Raw genomic sequence first — 17,077 nt, forward strand, 5'->3', positions numbered from 1 at the left:
GGAGTGGACAATAAACACAGCGGGTGTGTGAAGTGTGCTGTGCACGCTGTTGCTGTGTCAGTGTACATGCAATGTGTGTGCACTGTATCTGAGCATGTCTGCTATGTGAGCACTGTATGTGCACTGTGTGCAATGTGTGCACTCTCTGTGTGTATCCATGGTGACTGTCTGTGCACACTGTGTTTGTGCAGTGTGTGTGGGATGTCTGTGGGTCACGCCAGTGTGGCTGTGCCCCTCTGTGTGTGTGTGAGTGCCCCAGTCCCAGCCACGGTTACCTGCAGTCGTCCCCTCCGGTGCTCACCACAAACTTGTCGTCGTGCGAGAAGCGGATGTTGGTGACGTGCGCCGAGTGCCCAAAGTACCGCTTGTGTTTGGCCTGTGGGACAGGACAGCAGCTCAGGGATGGCACCAGGCAAAGCTCTGTGCCCACAGCCATCCTGCCCCCGAGGCCTTTTCACTCCCTCGGAGCTGCCTGGGCATGGACCGTGCTTTTTGGTGCTGTAGGAGCTTCCTGAGGATGGCCCATGCTAGTTGGGTGCTGTAACACTGAGTGCTCAGGGGTTTGGGAAAAGCAAAAGCTGCTTTTCAGAAGGTGAAAATAAAACAGGCACTTACAAATTTCTCCGTGCATGGGAAGTCAAAGAGCTTGACCAGCCCAAAGTCATCTCCTGTGACTATGTTCAGGCCAGCGTGGGTCACACAGGCGCAGTTGACATCTGCTTTATCTGCATTTCGTGGCCAGATTCCAATGACTTCGTCTCCAAGAATGCTGTTCCAAAATCAAGGTAAATAAAATGCAAGACTTAACCTGCTGCTGCTCTTCCACAGGGTGCAGAGCCAACACAGGTCAGTATTAAAAATTGCTGCATTTAAAATAAAAAAGTCCCCTCTAAATGATTGTCCCGAGCTCATCATGGAGACCATCACACTAACACATCATTTTTAAGTGATTCTTAAGTAATCTCTATCCATTAATAATGGGTTTATTTCCCATGAAACCACTGGCATCATTGTATACCAGCACCTTGTGCAGCTCTGGTCCCTATGAGCCTTCTGCCACGATTTCTGACTGCACTGTTCCCTTAGCCATGAGTTCCTGATTGAGCGAATGCTTGTCTGCATGTCGACTCTTTCCCAGAAATAGGGTTCAGTTCTCTGTGATCATTTATCCATAGGAGTCACTGCCAGAGGCATCTGCCCCCTCCCACCAGCTGTCAAGAGTCCTCTGAAATGGGGAATTTGGGGCTGATTTTTATGCCAGCAGAGCAGTCAGTGTAGGAGGATTCTCATTTACCTTATCCCAGCTCTGCCTTTGGCCTGTCCCACTTCTCACAGGAAGGGCAGAGCCACAGTTTGGCAATGCTGAGGGCAGATTCCTGTGTTCTTCCACATTAGGAAATACGTTTTAATGACACTCACAGCTCCTTAATGCAATCAGTGCATGTTTCCAGGCCTTCCGTGTTGCTGCTGTTTGCTGATGTGGGACAAGGCTGCCTGGAGTGGCCCAGAGCCGTATGAGGGACCTGGGATGAGTGTCTCTGTGACAGCTCCTGGTGCAATTAACAGCACTAATTACTACAGACACCAACCAGCCACAGCTGTGAGTAAAACCCCAAGGGTGTCAGATGGAGCTCTGAGGAAGCAGAGCTTGGATGCACTCACAGCTTCGCCAGGCCTTGGGGGCATCTCAGCATTTACACACTCAAACCTGAGTCCTGATCCCAGCCTCTGGCTCCACACTCTCCCTGGGTGTTACCTGGTCCACGTGGCCCAGGTGATTTTCTCTATGACTGCAGGGTCTGTGATTTGCTTTCCCAGTGGCACCTCGTGAACTTGACGCTTGTAGGCACCTGTGGATACCTGACAGTGGGAAAAGGAAAAACCTGAAAACTCTGCTATAAATACATAATTTTCTTTAAGGTGTCCATCAGTCTCACGAGGTTTCATCAGGAATTAAGCATCTAGGGTAACATTTTTCTTTTTTCCTTATTATCTGGAATTCATCATGTGCCATATAAAGGAATAACAACATTACAGTATGATGATGGAAGATGTTCACATGCAGAGATGACAGATTTTCTTTCACTGCTATACTTTATCTGAACCCAATTTTACTAAATCAGAAACATTTCTGAAGGAAACCCCTTCAAATTAAAAATTTAATTAAAACAAATTAACCCAGCTCTCACACACATGCCAGCCTCAGGGAGGAAGAGAACTGCTTTCATATGGTGATAATCCACAATTTCTTTATCAGCACTGTACCAATTCCATTGACCAGGGATAACACTTTGCCCTTAGCACAGCTTGAGCCTCCATCTTTTTATGGAGGAACAATAAACCTGAGCCCTCTGGGGGCTATCCCAGACATACCTGGATGTATCTGCTGTCTGCAGAAAAGTCCATCTGTATGACAAAACTGGCAATGTCCTTGCAGTAGCCAATTCGGTTTAAGGTTGTGCCTTGAGTGAGATCATAAAAATCCACAGTATGTTCTTGTGAGCCCACTGCCAAAAACCTGTTGTCTGGGCTGATCCTAGGCAATAAAACAGGGAGTGGGGATGTCACTGGCTGTTTTGGTGCAAGATTTGCTTTTGCTTCTCATGCTAACATGAGAGTAACTTCTTTTAATGGAAAATACAAAACCCCTTCTATCAACAGCAAGACTGACCCCAAACCAAAACTTGATGCTTAACAGAAGAGGAAGACTCAGGACATCTCTGACAAAGGACAGGGTTAGATGGACTACTGGGAAGTAATTGCTGCTTGTGAGGGTGATGAGGCCCAGGCACAGGTTCCCCAGAGAAGCTGTGGCTGCCCCACCACTGGAAGTATCCAAAAAGGCCAGGTGTGGACACTGAGGCTTGGAGCAACCTGGGATAGTGGAAGCTGTCCGTGCCTATGGCAGCGGATGGGACTGGATGAGCTTTAAGGTCCCTTCCAACCCAGACTATTCCATGACTATTCTATATTGTTTGTGGTTAAATGATGTTTATATTGCACTCGAAGCCACAACACAGTGTGCAGAGTGACACTAATCCTCTGGGATTCAGCAACAGGAACTGCAGTTTGGAAAATTAATTCCCATAATTACAGCTGTGCAGTGTGGCTGTAACTGAATTAAAGCACCACCACAATGCCTTTCAGCAGCTCACACAGGTTTCAACAAACACAGACTTACAAAACTTCTGCAAATCCACTTGGCACGCGACAGCAATTTCCTTGAGCCAGGGCTGCGTATTCTTGAGCACCTCCTACCTGATGTCCTGAATTGCAGACTTCCTGTCCCGCTTCTTGCCCCAGACCTTGAGGCTGTTGACCAGCAGGATGATGAACTCGCCGTTCCTCATGCCGATGGCCACCATCTCGCCGTCAGGGCTGTAGGCGGCGCAGCGCGCGGGGTGCCCCAGGCTCACCTTGTTCACCAGCTTCTGTGGGGACACATGCAACAGGCTCACACCTCCCCGGCACAGCTTCCAAACACAGAGCAGAAAACTCGCTTAATTAAAAACAAATCCTCTCTGCTTCCCTCTAAACACAAACCTGAAATGTCACACCAAGACTCGCATCCCACCAGGCGTACGTCGCTAAGCAGACTTCAAAATAGATATGTGATTCGGATGGGGGGGGTTCATGTTTGCATTGTTTTGTAGATTGAAATCCAGTTTCACACCAGAAAAAGGACTATATTTAGCAGAACAAGCTGAAAAATCTATTTCCTAATTTGTTTCAAAGGTGATTTTGACATCTTCGATAACTTTCCCATTTCATTTGCTATGAGGAAATGTCCTAGAAAGCTCTTGCATTTTCACCTAGCTGGTTTTATTTATAATATATTCATTTTCCTCATTAAAAAGTATTCCTGTTAGCTCAGGTAAGAAGCTTTTGAAAAGGTTTATGCTGGCCAAAATGAGCAGAAATCTTTTCGGTGTTGGTTTGTTTTTTTAAAATGTTTTATTTGTTGTTTTTAAAACAACAAATTGCTGTTTTAAACTGTTGTTGTTAGTCAATTTGACTTGGAAAAATCCCTGAGGCAACATGCTGAGTTCCAAAGGAGGGCTCTGAAGAGGAGGGAGCAGTGCCTGCCAGGAAGGCAGAATGATGGGGCAGAGGCTGTGTGTGTGTGACAGCACAGTCTGTGTCACCCAGACTGGCAATGTGGAAATAAAATGCTTCCAGCCTGAAGATTCAGATCAAACTAAGCAATGCCAAACAAGAGGCACTCCATGGGCAGTTGTGCTGGTGAATCCCTGCATTCCTCTGGGAGTGCTGGCTGCGGGACAGCCCAGAACCTCTCCCACATCAAGGATTTGCCTTCACGCTCACAGCAAGGAGACAACTGAGGCCAAACAAGACCAAATCTTCTCAGGACAGAGGCAGACCCCTGCTCTCATTCCAGGGCTTCTGAAAGGCAGAGTTGAAAAAATGGATGTTTGGATAAAACATTCATTTTTCATCACACACTTTTATGTTCACAGTACTCACTTTGTCCGACAGGTCCCATATCCTGGCTGTTCCGTCGTTGCTTGCAGAGATAAATATGTCTTTGGTGGGGTGAGTTGCCAAGCCCCAGATTTCCCCTTCCATGTGACAGTCAATTAACAAGTTTGAAGCAGCATTTTTTTCTCCTACTTCAAGGATTTCTCCATCTTTTGTTCCCACTAAGATTTTCCCCTGTTTGTAGCCAAAGAAAAGGAGTGGAGAGAGGTGGTCAGTGTAATGGTAACTGCCATGGTTTAAACTGCCAGAACTTCCTTGGCAAATACTTGGAAAAAGCATAAACAGATTAAGTTTGTAATTAGTTAATGGTTACTTGATTGGAAATACAAGACATTCCTCACTGGTGGTGTTAACGAGGAATGTGTCAGATTCCTGGACAAAATGAAATAGAGAGCATGCCTGGAGTGCTGGGGTGGACAGGCCCCATCCTGTGCAGCATCACTGCTGCTTTCTCATTTACAATTTAAACACACGTGAGAGCGACTGCAGCAATTCAAATTCCTCTGTTATTTCTGCTGCGTTCCACTTTCCCAGAACTCATGGCAAAGTTCATGAGGTACTCTCAGTCCCTCCCAGCGGGGGTTTTGTGGCTTTAAAGCACACACAGAAGCTCAGGGAAGCAGCTGAGCTGTGCCCTCAGCCCCTCACCTTGCCCCGGCACACGGAGCGCACGCACTCGATCAGCTGCCCGGTCTCCAGCTGGAAGGCTCGGCACCGCTTCATCTCCTGGTCCCACAGCTTCACTGCTCCTCCCTCCTTCGTGCTGCAAAGGAGGTCTGCTGTCACCTGGACGGCTCCTTTACACGTGGAAAGCCCACCAGTATTTTTCTGCTTAATTCACAAAACATACATTGACCCGCCCTGCGCTCTATGTCAAGAAACCTCGTTAAGGTGCAAACAGGAAGTAAGTAATAAACAATTAAATGCTTTCACACTTCATGCTTTAAACAGCACCACAATTCGTCCAAACCAAGCTGCACTCTTGCCACTTATCTCAAATCTCTGTTTCTTGGCAAATCTGTTTCTTGTGGTAATCCCAAGACCTGCAGCATCTCCACCGGGAGAGGCTGTCTGTAGTTTGACAGAACTAAAAAATGAAGAAAACTCCACTTATGGCAGATGCTCAGGCAACAAAAACTTATCCAGGTGTTTGGGTCAACCAAAGAGGTTCAGCATAACAAGTGCCACTGTGACTCTCAAGTATCCTCCTTTAATCCTTCACTTACTGAGCCACCTGGGCAGCAAAGCTGAGAGTGAAACTGCTACAGCATAGAGACAGTTCCTCTCTGTGGTGCTGGATAAATAACGAAAACGAAAATCACACAAGAGAGACAGAAGTTGGGCGCTTTAAGAAGACCCTGTCTTTCTAAAGGAGAAAGGGGACCCTTTGGGAAGTCTTACGGCTTCTCCTTCCCTCCAGTGACAATGAGTCCATCCCGCAGGGTCGTGTACATGGTGAACACTGGTCCTGTGTGAGCCTTGGCCACCAGCCTGACCAGGAAATGATCCTTCCACACGTAGACATCTCCATTTATGGCACCAGTGAACGTGAGGTTATTCTGCAACAGACAGCAGTAATCTCTGATACAACAGACACCTTGGCGTTTTTGTTCAGCTTCAAGTAAAATTCTTTAAAATAAATTTAAAAGTCCTTAGTGACCACAGTGGATAGTCACCATTGGTGGTATCACTGGCATCTGTCATGCTGAATATCACTAACAGAAAAAATTATACATGGAATAACAGATCACAGTTTAAGTTAAACAGACAAATAACCAACAAAGTGGAGGAAAAAAAAAAAAAAGCCAGGGCAGTAGGTGTGCACAGAACTTAATAGAAGGCATTCACCCAATTGTGCTCAGGAAATTCTGGGAAGGATCTCAAGGTGCACAGGTTTTAAATCCACATTTCACTAACAAACACTGGGTTGGATTTCAGCAAAGAAAACTGACCCTTGCAGGTTCAATAGAAAGGCAATGTAAAATCCTGTAACAGGTCATTTGAACTCACTGCTCCGAAGGCAACAGAGAGCATGGTTTGCATTTTGGCATCTTCCATAGAACCAATGACTCCTTTCTTGTAGAGCAAAGCGCTGCCAGCCAAGGTCCAGAACTTCATGTGTTTGACCCCCACAGACACAAACTGAGTATCGGAGTCCGGGCGGAACTCCACAACAAAGATCCTCTCCAGGTGTCCTCCCCTGCTGGCAACTTTAGCCCCTGATTTAATGAGGAAAGGATAAAAAAAACAAAGCTGAATTTACCTGAGAAATTAAGTTCTGATATGATTTTATCAAATAAATTGAGATAGTATTGGATTAGAGAGCTGTGTCCCAGATGCTGAAAGCTGCAAATCCCAAGAGTATTTAGTGTATCAAACATCTTAATGCAACTCCCATAGTCCCTGGCTATTTCACTGCATCCCACAGATTTAGGAAATGCAGATTTAAGGCCTCCATAGCACAGTCTGTCTCCTGAGTCAGTGAAACAACACAGAAATCTTGGCTATCATCTGGTGAAAAATGCACAGACACACACTAATGAGCTGAGGCACTTTTCCTCTCCCCTTCACCATTTCCAAAGCTAATTCTTTTCTGGAAATTACTTCCCAAAACCCTATCTCCATTATAGTACTTGAAGTGTTTTAGGAAAGAAGAAGAATAATTTCCCTTAATTCCACGTAATTTTACGTTAAGCATTATTCTTTCCTTAATTTCCACTTACAACAGGCGTTTAAAACTTATCCTCCTGTTGATATTTTCTAGCCCTTTGCAATCTTTAACTGGGATACTCAGAGTGAGGACACAGAAGTCCAAAGACCTGAAAGGCAAAGCCGGTCAGTGTTCTCATCCCTATTAGGCTGAAGGAACACGATTTCCCCCTGGTTTTTACCTTCTTGCCACCTCCAGACGGTGATGGTGTGTTCTGGGTCAACTCCCACTGACACCAGAAGTTTTCCAGTGGCACTGAAGTTGACATAATTGACCCCTTTGGTGTGGAAGCAGCGCAGCATAGAAAGGGTTTGCTTGCTCATGGCATCCCATATGTGAATTGTGGGGGTTGTGCCTGTGGGGGGCAGAGAGAGGCATTAAAAGAGAATTGATTCTGATAGCTGAGCTTCAGTGCAAACCAGGTGTTTTTCAAGAACATTTAACCTGAACAAACATTAGTTGGGGGGGTTCGTTTGAAGATTAGCACTACTGGGAAACAAAAGAGAAATCAAAATAGCTCGCAAAACGCAGAGGGGAAATACTGCAGTCCATGAAGTCAGACAAACTCTAAAAGAGCAACATAACATTCATGAAAAGCCTCATGCAAAAGAAATTGCCTGCGGGTGTTTCACTTGTATCCATGGTTCACACAGATACAACGAGGCAACATGAAACTTGTACGGGACTGCTAAATTCACAAACAAATCAGCCTTACCTGGGAATTCTGTCATGTCACCTGCATTGTGAGAGCAATGGCAAATGAGGAAGCAGCAAGGGAAAACAACAGGTGAAATAAGTCATGTGACTTGTGCCGAAGTGCCAGCATCAGCACCAGAAGGAAAACAAAATTAAAAACTTGGAAATGGATATGGATTAAATCAACAAAACAAATAAGCAGGAATACTGTTGAACTTTTTGGGGTATATTGGCTTTTATACATAAATATTGCAACAATATTTAGTACTTTTAAGTTCTAAAAATGATATCTAAAAGGAATGTTAAAGGCATGCAGGTTTTAAAAGATATTAAATTCAAAAGTGAAGTGAATCTCTAGTTATACAAAATATCAAGCTCAGATGCAGTGTTCTCCTGAGGCCTAGGAAAAGGGCGTTTAGCCTTTTCCATGTCACAGAAATCAGCGTTTTGCACAGTTCTGGCACCACGGCCAGGTTTGGGTGCTCCCTCCACATTCCAGCTGCAGTGCCCGTGCTCAGGACAGGCAGAGGATTTATGTTTTGTCACTGTGCTCATCCCTGCCATTCCCTGCCCCCTGGTAAGTGACTGCTGTTCTGAAGTTACAGATCCCATTCTCCTTCCAGAGTGGGCTGAGGAGACATTCTGATCCCATTCTCCTCCATCAAGTTAATTATGCCAGCATTAGGCTGAGAGGCAGCAGATCCTTCTCAAGGCTTGGAACAACTCCTCCTGCATTCCCCATGCAATGTTCACTCCTGCAGGACTCTCCATGTGAATAATAAACACACAAATACATGTGGTTTCTCTGCTGTCCCCTGATATGTGCCCTAACCTCTGCTGGATCTGTTTCTGGTCTTTTCTGTACAGTTCCTGTATTCCTGCAGAGAAAACGATGCTCAGTGTATTCTCACTGCTAAACAGTGCCTTGGACACAGGAAGGAATTCTACAAATCAAGTTATTGAGATAATTAGGCAATTTATCAAAGCTTGCCTTCTGAAACATGATTACACTACAATTACCTCTAAAATCTAATCACTCACAATCAGAGACAGAATTGAAACAGTAAGAAAACCCTGGAGCTTGATTACTTCTTCCAAATTAAACAAAAAGTAAAATACCCCCACAGAAGAAGCCCCAAATAAATCGGTGCCCTGAAAACTGTGAGCAAAGCTTTGCTGTGGGGTCACGTACCGATCTGGCTGGTGGCCACCACGTTCTTGTACTTGGGGTGCTGGTTCACTGTCAGGCACAGGATGTCATCAGTGTGCTCCAGGTAGAAGCTCTGGCTACCTAATGACATCCAAAGAGGATTTCAGTCACCATAGGACTGAGGGAAGAGCCACCACAGAAACACAGAATATTTGGGCAGCTTGTTACTACCCTGCAGGGGATGAGAGCCCAGTAAATGTCCACGGCTGCTCAGCTCTCATCCCCAGGCACCTTTCCAAACGCTCTATGGACACAACCATCAACACACACAAAGGTGGCTACAAAAGCAGTGTTTGGGAAATTATCTATATATCCAGGGAATCAGCCCACAGCCACCATAACTGCAAGAAACACCACAAGTGCCAGTGCAAAGCTGTCCTAGAATGACTTCATGATGCTTGTATCCCCAGTTTATGTTGGACACTGTGTTCTGTGCCTTAAGGCTGGCTCTAGGAGTGAAGCAGGGAGGAAGAGGAGCGTGCAGTTTGTTTTCAGAAGCTGCTCTCATTCCTCCACATCCTGCTCCTGGACTGTGTTGTCTGCAGCACAGACAGACAGCGGGACAGAGATCTCCTTTAATTTTAGTTGGTTTTTAGCTAGCTGAGGCAGAGAAGTTCCCTGGACTGTTGATTTTTTTTTTTTTTTTTTCTTTTTCTTGGAACCATTTAAACCTGTTTTGGACTGAAAACCCAGAAAACACCTGGAGCTCATGCCTGTGGCCCACCTGGGTCCAGGGCAGCATTTTTCAGCACCGGAGAGACTGATCAGAGACTGGGAGAGCTGAGCTACAACCCATGGCAAGGACTTTCTGAATTTACAATCTTTCTTCAGAACGGTGAGAGGTTTCATTGTTTCATATTATTCATTTTTTATGCTTGTGGATACTTTGCTTGTTAAAGAAATAGTTTTTTCCACTTTTCTCTGAGGAAATCTCTTCCCGAAGCAGTTGGGTGAGGGGCTGCTTGAGTTTGCTATTCTGGAAGGACCTTATTTGGGGGTTTTCTCTCAAATTTGCCCTAAACCAGGACAAAAGCCCAGGTTTCCCAGCGAATTGAGGCAGTGAGTGGGGAAGTGGAGGCAAAGCCTTCCCAAGGGAACAGGACCAGAAAGGGCAGAGGAGGCCGTCCCTGCTTCCCAGCCCACAGGCCAGAGGCTGTCCTAGGACTGGAGTCCCCAAAGGCCACCCACGGTGAGTTTGTGCTATTTATCAGGATGCAAAATGTGGGAAAGTCACAGGAATAATAAAACATTCAGACTTTCGATCAAAAATATTTTCCTTATGAAGCAATTTTATCTCCAAGTATTGTTTCAAGTGGAATTACCAGTGGAGAGGTTCTGGACAATGCCTGCTGCAGCCGTGTGGAAAATAATGTCAGCACCATCATTCAGGTAATGGAGGTTGTTGCGACAGTCAAATCCTCTGTATCCAAACACATGGTCTAAAGCCAGCTCCTGGTCCAGGAAAACAAAGAGAACAAGAGTGAAATGAAAGAAAAAATGAGGAGATTTCAGAGACTGGATCACTGTCATGGGTTGAAACAGCGTCTCTCTGCTGTCTGGGGCTGTGGCAGGGATCGGGGCCGGTCGTGGCAGGACCATGCCCCGGGCACCCCTGGCTGCTGGCAGCCCTGGCCCATGGGGAGGATGGGATCTCTCCCTCCTCCATTCTACACTGGGCCTTACAGAGCAACTGGAGCGGCTGGTGCCATCAGATCCAGGGGTGGAAAAATAGAGTATCCATCAGCCTTCCCCCCAGGCATGGCTTTGGAACATTTGAGGCTGCCAGGGCAGAGAACACCTGACCACCACAGGCCTGGGCAGGCTTTAATTCTTTCTTGACACAGATTGAGACTTTAAAACTCTACCCCTTCTCAGAGATGAAAGGAAAGGCCAAACTGGAGACATGCAAAGGGACAACATGGAGATCTCAAAGTCACTAAAGGAAGAGTGACTTTTAAGTGGTAGACATGACGAGTTGCCTTGGTTCTAGGCTGAAAAATCTCCTGTGGATTTTGGTAATTGGAAATTCTTTTAAATCATGGACAATATAAATTGGGGAGATGATTTATGGATTTGAGCAAAGAAATCTGTGACAAACTGAGTGAACATTTTTGTGCCCCTGTGAGACATTGAACAGACAGAGGTGAGAAGAAGCCCTCTGCCAGTGAAGAAGTGAGAAGACTATCTCTGTTCCTTGAGTTGAAAAAGGATCCTTTGGGTTTTTTTTAAACGGGTCATTTTTAAAAGTTACCACCCCAGTTTGTGAAATCCATGGCCCAGAGGTAGTCATGAGAAAGGCTACGTGATATGGGACAGCTCTACAAATGCAGATTCTCTGGGCAGGCTGCTTTTGTGTGGAAGTTACCAAACCACAGGAGTAACTTCTCTCTCTCAAAGACTGAATGAAAGACTGTTTTATAAGTGCTACTGACCTGGAGTTCTGAGTTTTGCCTCTTTACAATTGTTTGTAGAAAATGAACAGTTTGTAATGAGAGACAGGTTTGGTTTTAGAAATTAATTTCTGGGTTTTTTGTGTTTTTGTTTTTTTCTTTTCTTATTTTCTCCTCTTACTGTATGTTAATAAAATCTATCTGGTAATGTTTTTGCCTTCTTCTCCCAAAATCCTATCTCTCAGTTAGCAAACAAATCTGGCAAATGTAAAACCACCACATAAATGGTGCCGTGACTCAGATAAGCAAACCTAAACCACAACAACCACTTAAGGACAATTCTAAATTACACGTGTACAAATATCTTGTAGAGATATGAATAGAATAATGAAAAAATAGCTATCCCCACTCTGCTAATTTATTGAGGCATAACATTATCAGAGACTATCAACAACCTTTAATTGATAAACTAAAGCATTGCACTTATATTATTTTCTTTTTTAATTATTCAGAGGGCCGTAAATGTTCTGGTTCTGTAAATTTCCATTCCGAACAGATACAACTCACAGAACAGGTTTGATTTTATTGCTCTTCCCATCACAGTTTAATATTTATATAGGGTATCAGATATTTTAAAGAAGCTATCTGCAGAGTTTTCAAATACCATAAACTACCAAATTCTGACTTTAAAGTCCTTAAAGGAAGCCAGACCAGGCTATAAGTAACTCTGCAATTGAGACATTAATCAGAGGTGTAATTGCAGCTTACAATGAGCAGTTGCCAAGGAAATTTCCTCCAGGAACCCAGGATGGTTAATGGATTGCTGTTAGAGCTGCCTTGGAGCCCTGAAGCCAGACTTAATGACTGTCCCAAACACAATCACAGCTCACTGGGAACGATCCCGATTAGCCAAAGACCAAGTGCTGCAAATTGTCCACACAGGTCACAGAATACTCCTTGTTCATCCTATTACGAGGGAATTCAAACAAATTGTTTGGGGGAGAAAGGGAAGTTCCAAAGTCAATGAGCAAATTCTGTCATTCAAAATCCCACACAGGATTTTTTCTGAATGTATTTCCCTTGGGACTGAGCAGGGAGCACGGGAATGTATATACTCTGTGATTGTACCTGCCCTTCACTGAGAGACAAGACAGGGATGGATTTCACCCAGAACATGTCACTTTTAAAGAGATTTAAAAGATATTGATCCTGACCTCAACCAGTTTCTTTTTTTTGTTGACGTTGTTCTTTTGCAGTTTCTCTGGCTGAGGAGCAGCTCTGCTCACAGGTGGCCTGAAAAGAACATTTAAAAAAGGAGACAATCAGTATGTTTGAAGGTAAAATACAACCTTCAAAACCACAGTATGTGTGAGCAGCTTGGACAGTTACCCCTGTGTGAACTTTTTTCAGAGTTGTACAATAAAGTGATTAAAATCCTGCACTTTTTGATAGAAAGAGTGGAAACATTGATGTAGACTTTGAGGATGAGTGGCAGAACAACCAATCTTACATCATTCAGAAGACCCCAAACCACAATGATTTAAATCCCTGGAAAAATCCTTGGATATGAAATGATCTGAAGTAATTTCTGCAGCTGGCAGTTGACCCCTAACCCAGCCTTCCTCCATCTGAGAAATGCCATACCAAAACCTTGACATGACTTCAATAAAGTCTTCTCAAAATCATATTAAAGATAAAATGGTTGCATTTAAATGCACAGGTCATTCATCCAAGGGAATTTGGGAGACAGATGCCAGCAGAGCTTTTTTATATAATTATGGTTGCTAAAAGTAGTTAAAGAGACAAATGCAGAATACAGGCTGGGACAAAATCTGATGTGTGCAAATGGTCTGTAAGGCTGGATAACCTCTGCTGCTGCTGTTGATCTTGCTGGGAAAAAAGGGACAGAGCTAAGGGGAGCACTTGGAAAGCATTCCCAGAGCTTATGATGCCAGAAAAATGTGCCCTTGCCATTGCATTCCACACACTGTGAAATTTGTTCCTGTCCTGAGACTGCAACTACCAGCAATTCCCATTTTACGAAAAATTATTTAGAGAAGAACAAAATCCTTTTTGTGTATAGGTAGCTGCTTTTTCTGGAGCTGGATTTTTCAGGGAAGATATTAAAGGCATGGTGGGCAGAGCACAGTGGGGACTGAGCCCTGTGGGAATGAGCAGCAGGACAACCTGAGCTCTGAGAGAGAGCAAAGCTGGAGGTAACCAGTCCAACCCATCTCTCCGGCACAGCAAAAACCGAAAAGCACATCAGCAGGTGACCCCGTGAGAGGAAGAGAGTGAAAGAGTTACCTTGATCCCCTTGTAAGCAGCAAATAAAGCCAAGCAAGAAACTTAATAGAGTTTAGGAGTCACTTCTGAGCACAAGACTCATGCACAAGCACTTTGAGAGAGCAGCAGTCATTCCTTGGGCACAACACGTGCTATCCAAGCATGCCAGCAAGAACTAAAACAGAAACCAAGGAGCGCACAGACCCGGAAACATCGCACCCGGCATCCCTGGGCAGGCTTGGAGAGAAGGATCCTGCGGGATGGAGGGGAAAGGGAAGCTTCATCCAAGCTTCCTGCACACTCTGCACCAAAGCAGAACGGGATCCCACGGTGGGTTTATTTTCAGGAGCCTGGCAGGGAGGGAACTGGGAGGAAGCTGACAGTGTCCCAGGCGCTGCTGAGATTGCACACAATGGATGATTGAGCTCTATCCCAGCTCAGCTGCAATTTAGCCCACAATTGCTGTGGGGAGGCCAAGTCGCTCCCAGGACAGCCTGTCCTGCCTTGTCCTCAGGGAACAAGTACCTTCATTTCCTCAGAAAGTGGTCACTCGAGTCCCCTGGGGTGACTCTGGGTGGAGCAGGACCCAGCAGCGGCACTGTCACCATCAGGGAAGGGGCAGAGGAAGTTATTACAAAACTTAATTGTCTTACAAAATAATTAATTCATTATTTCATTTCAGCCCGGATTTATGAGGGCCTCTGAGCTGGCACTGAGGAAAATAATTGTTTTCTCGTATGCTCTTTTCTGTTTTAGTGTTATTTCAAACTGGCTCCTTTCCACATTTCTTTACCTAAAAATATTAAAGTTTATGACAAGAGCAAGCCAAAATACTTCATGAAAGCAAGAGAACACTACCACTGTGACATGCTTGACAGTCACTCGATTGTAAAGCATGAGGCTTAATCTGGAGACATACACACACGGATACTTTTATAGATACCTACTCACAGCACACACAAACATAGATGTGTGCATTCATATATACATAGTCATGTATATATACACACGTGTGCATTCACTGCCTCATCACCATCTCAATAAAACAAATAGAAAGCAGCACATTTGAAACATTTTAAGAAGTAATTTCACTTTCAACAAGCCTGTGACTACGCCTAGGTTGTTTTTGATACAGGAGATGACACTGCCAAGACAAGAAATTTGCACTGTAGCAAACGACATCCCTTTGCCCTGTTGGACCTGTGCAACCTGCATGGCACATTCCCAGCAATCCAGACCTCGGCTGAGCTCCCCATCAGTACTTACTTGACAATTCCCTGCCTCCAAAGGAAAGCAAGTTAAAACATAACACAAGCATTAATGGTTTCTTTGCAGTAATTTAAAATAAATGCGCTTAGATTACGTGATGGCGTGGAGGAGCTCCAGGAAAGGTAAGACAGTCAAATATTAGAGGGTTTCAGTTCTTTAGGTACTGTGAATACAATACAGCAGAGAAGATTTCTGTTACTCATGGCAATCTGGAGGATGTTTTCATATGAGGACACGCAGCTGTCAGTCAGGGATAGATGTCCAGATCCAAACTGACAAAACCTCAGCACCACCTTCGTGCAGGAATGTGAAAAATGTGAATGAACATTCTCTCTAGCCACGGTGGGAGAGAAGCCCCAATCAGGGGTGGGGTGAACAGGCAGCACCAGGATGGAGACAACAGATGGACACAACAAGAACTGGGCTGGGGGTGAAGAGGGAATGGGATTTTGGAAGAGTGGAGCACCTTGAGTGAGGAAAGAGATGTGATCTTAGAGGAAAGGACCAAATTACAAGGGGAAAAAAACCTAGATCTGTTTAGATGGAAAATAAAGGTCAAAAGAAAAGGCAGATCAAAAACTGTTATGCTAAAGGCTATGGGAGGGAGACATAATCAGCTCCTATTTCCAGGGCACAGGCCAGAATTGGTGTCTGGTTGGAGATTTTGACTGCAGCCGGAATAAATCAGGGAGAACACAAACATTCTGCTCCAAGGCCAGTGGGAACAGCATGGGAATTCCAGAAGCAGTGTCATGTGAAAGGGACCAACAAGGTCTGGAGCAGGGACAGATGGACAGGAGTGTCCTGCAACCCAGAAGGTGACAGGCTGAGCAGGCAGCAATGGGGAGGGAAAAGCTTCAAGCCCAAAAGGGAGACAGACACGGATTTAGATGGCTGCAAACTGGAGAGGGAACACACTTGGATCTACACAAACGTGAGCAGGACTGCTCCTGAGAAGAGAAAGCAAGGCTCAAGGAGAGGAAAGGGTGGTATGGTTGGGTTGGGAAACAGAACAAAAATCCAAGGTTTAAAAAATATACTGTTCATTTCAGAAAAAAAAATTAAAAAGCGGCTTTTAAAAGTGCCCTTAACCAGTGACAGGAGGGGACTCCCAAGAGCCCCCAAACTGCTGCAAAACTCCTTGAACTTTTTAAAATCCCTGCCCAGAGAAGGGATTAAAAGATTTTGTAAATGCTAAACCTTTGGATTTTCCCATCCCAGCATACACAGGAGTTTTACCTACAGCTTTTCCTGCTATTACTTTTTACTTAACACTTTGTAGTTATCATAAGACAACAAAAAGAATAGGATTCAACATGAAAATACCCTACTCTCAAATACAGCAGGTCAAAGCAAAGCTCAAACAGACCTAGAGAGAAACACCAATGGTAAATTATGTTTTTTAAAGGACTGACAAAGTCTTACATGGTTACAATATTTATAACTTCACACGTATGCTGATGCACTCTTAAAAAAAAAAAAATTAAAAAAATAGATAAAATTTAAAAAGTACTGCAGGACATATGGTGGGGCCAGCCATTGCCATAGCCTGTCAGGGCAGCTGGTCACTGCATTCCCAGATCATTCCAGCTCAGTGCCCAGTGAAATGAGCACTACAGCAATTAGCAAGAAGGGCAATCACTGGAATGAAACCTAAGGGCCTTTGTTCTGAACCCCTTGGGAAGTTTTTCCCTAAACAGCTCCTGTACCACAGACTGCCCCTGCTGCAGCAGGACCTGCTGTCCCTCACACCTTGGACACACCATCTCACACACTCCGGGCTCTCCAGGCACACTGTCCCTCACACACTGCAGGAACAGGGCCTTTTCCACTGCTGTTTTTCCCTGCGTAAGCTCCAGCAAGTTTTGAAGCTGTATTGGTGTAAATAAAAACACTGAACTAATTATGTATGTCAGACCCTCCCTCTGCATGACAACACATGAGGAACGTGGCTTTTTCCATCAACCCTGGACTACCTCCTGCACAACAGCCCTCAGAAAAGCTGAGTATTTCACA

The 17,077-nt window shown here is 44.8% G+C and overlaps 1 protein-coding gene across 1 annotated transcript in view; it reads right to left on the bottom strand.

Annotated features, from left to right (window-relative positions):
- Positions 1-17,077, bottom strand: part of EML6 (EMAP like 6) — a 91,114-nt gene that overhangs the window by 2,752 nt on the left and 71,285 nt on the right. Inside the window, exons 28-40 of the mRNA XM_066316616.1 lie at positions 12,721-12,799; positions 10,439-10,568; positions 9,099-9,197; positions 7,392-7,565; positions 6,511-6,719; positions 5,902-6,059; positions 5,149-5,263; positions 4,486-4,674; positions 3,259-3,431; positions 2,374-2,536; positions 1,757-1,860; positions 616-769; positions 276-376 (exon numbers count right to left, since the gene is read on the bottom strand). Coding sequence (XP_066172713.1) covers positions 276-376; positions 616-769; positions 1,757-1,860; positions 2,374-2,536; positions 3,259-3,431; positions 4,486-4,674; positions 5,149-5,263; positions 5,902-6,059; positions 6,511-6,719; positions 7,392-7,565; positions 9,099-9,197; positions 10,439-10,568; positions 12,721-12,799 — 1,848 coding nt within the window. The remainder of the gene's footprint in view (positions 1-275; positions 377-615; positions 770-1,756; positions 1,861-2,373; positions 2,537-3,258; positions 3,432-4,485; positions 4,675-5,148; positions 5,264-5,901; positions 6,060-6,510; positions 6,720-7,391; positions 7,566-9,098; positions 9,198-10,438; positions 10,569-12,720; positions 12,800-17,077) is intronic.

The sequence above is a fragment of the Sylvia atricapilla genome, chromosome 3, assembly GCF_009819655.1.
Source record: "Sylvia atricapilla isolate bSylAtr1 chromosome 3, bSylAtr1.pri, whole genome shotgun sequence".
Classification (NCBI taxonomy): domain Eukaryota; kingdom Metazoa; phylum Chordata; class Aves; order Passeriformes; family Sylviidae; genus Sylvia; species Sylvia atricapilla.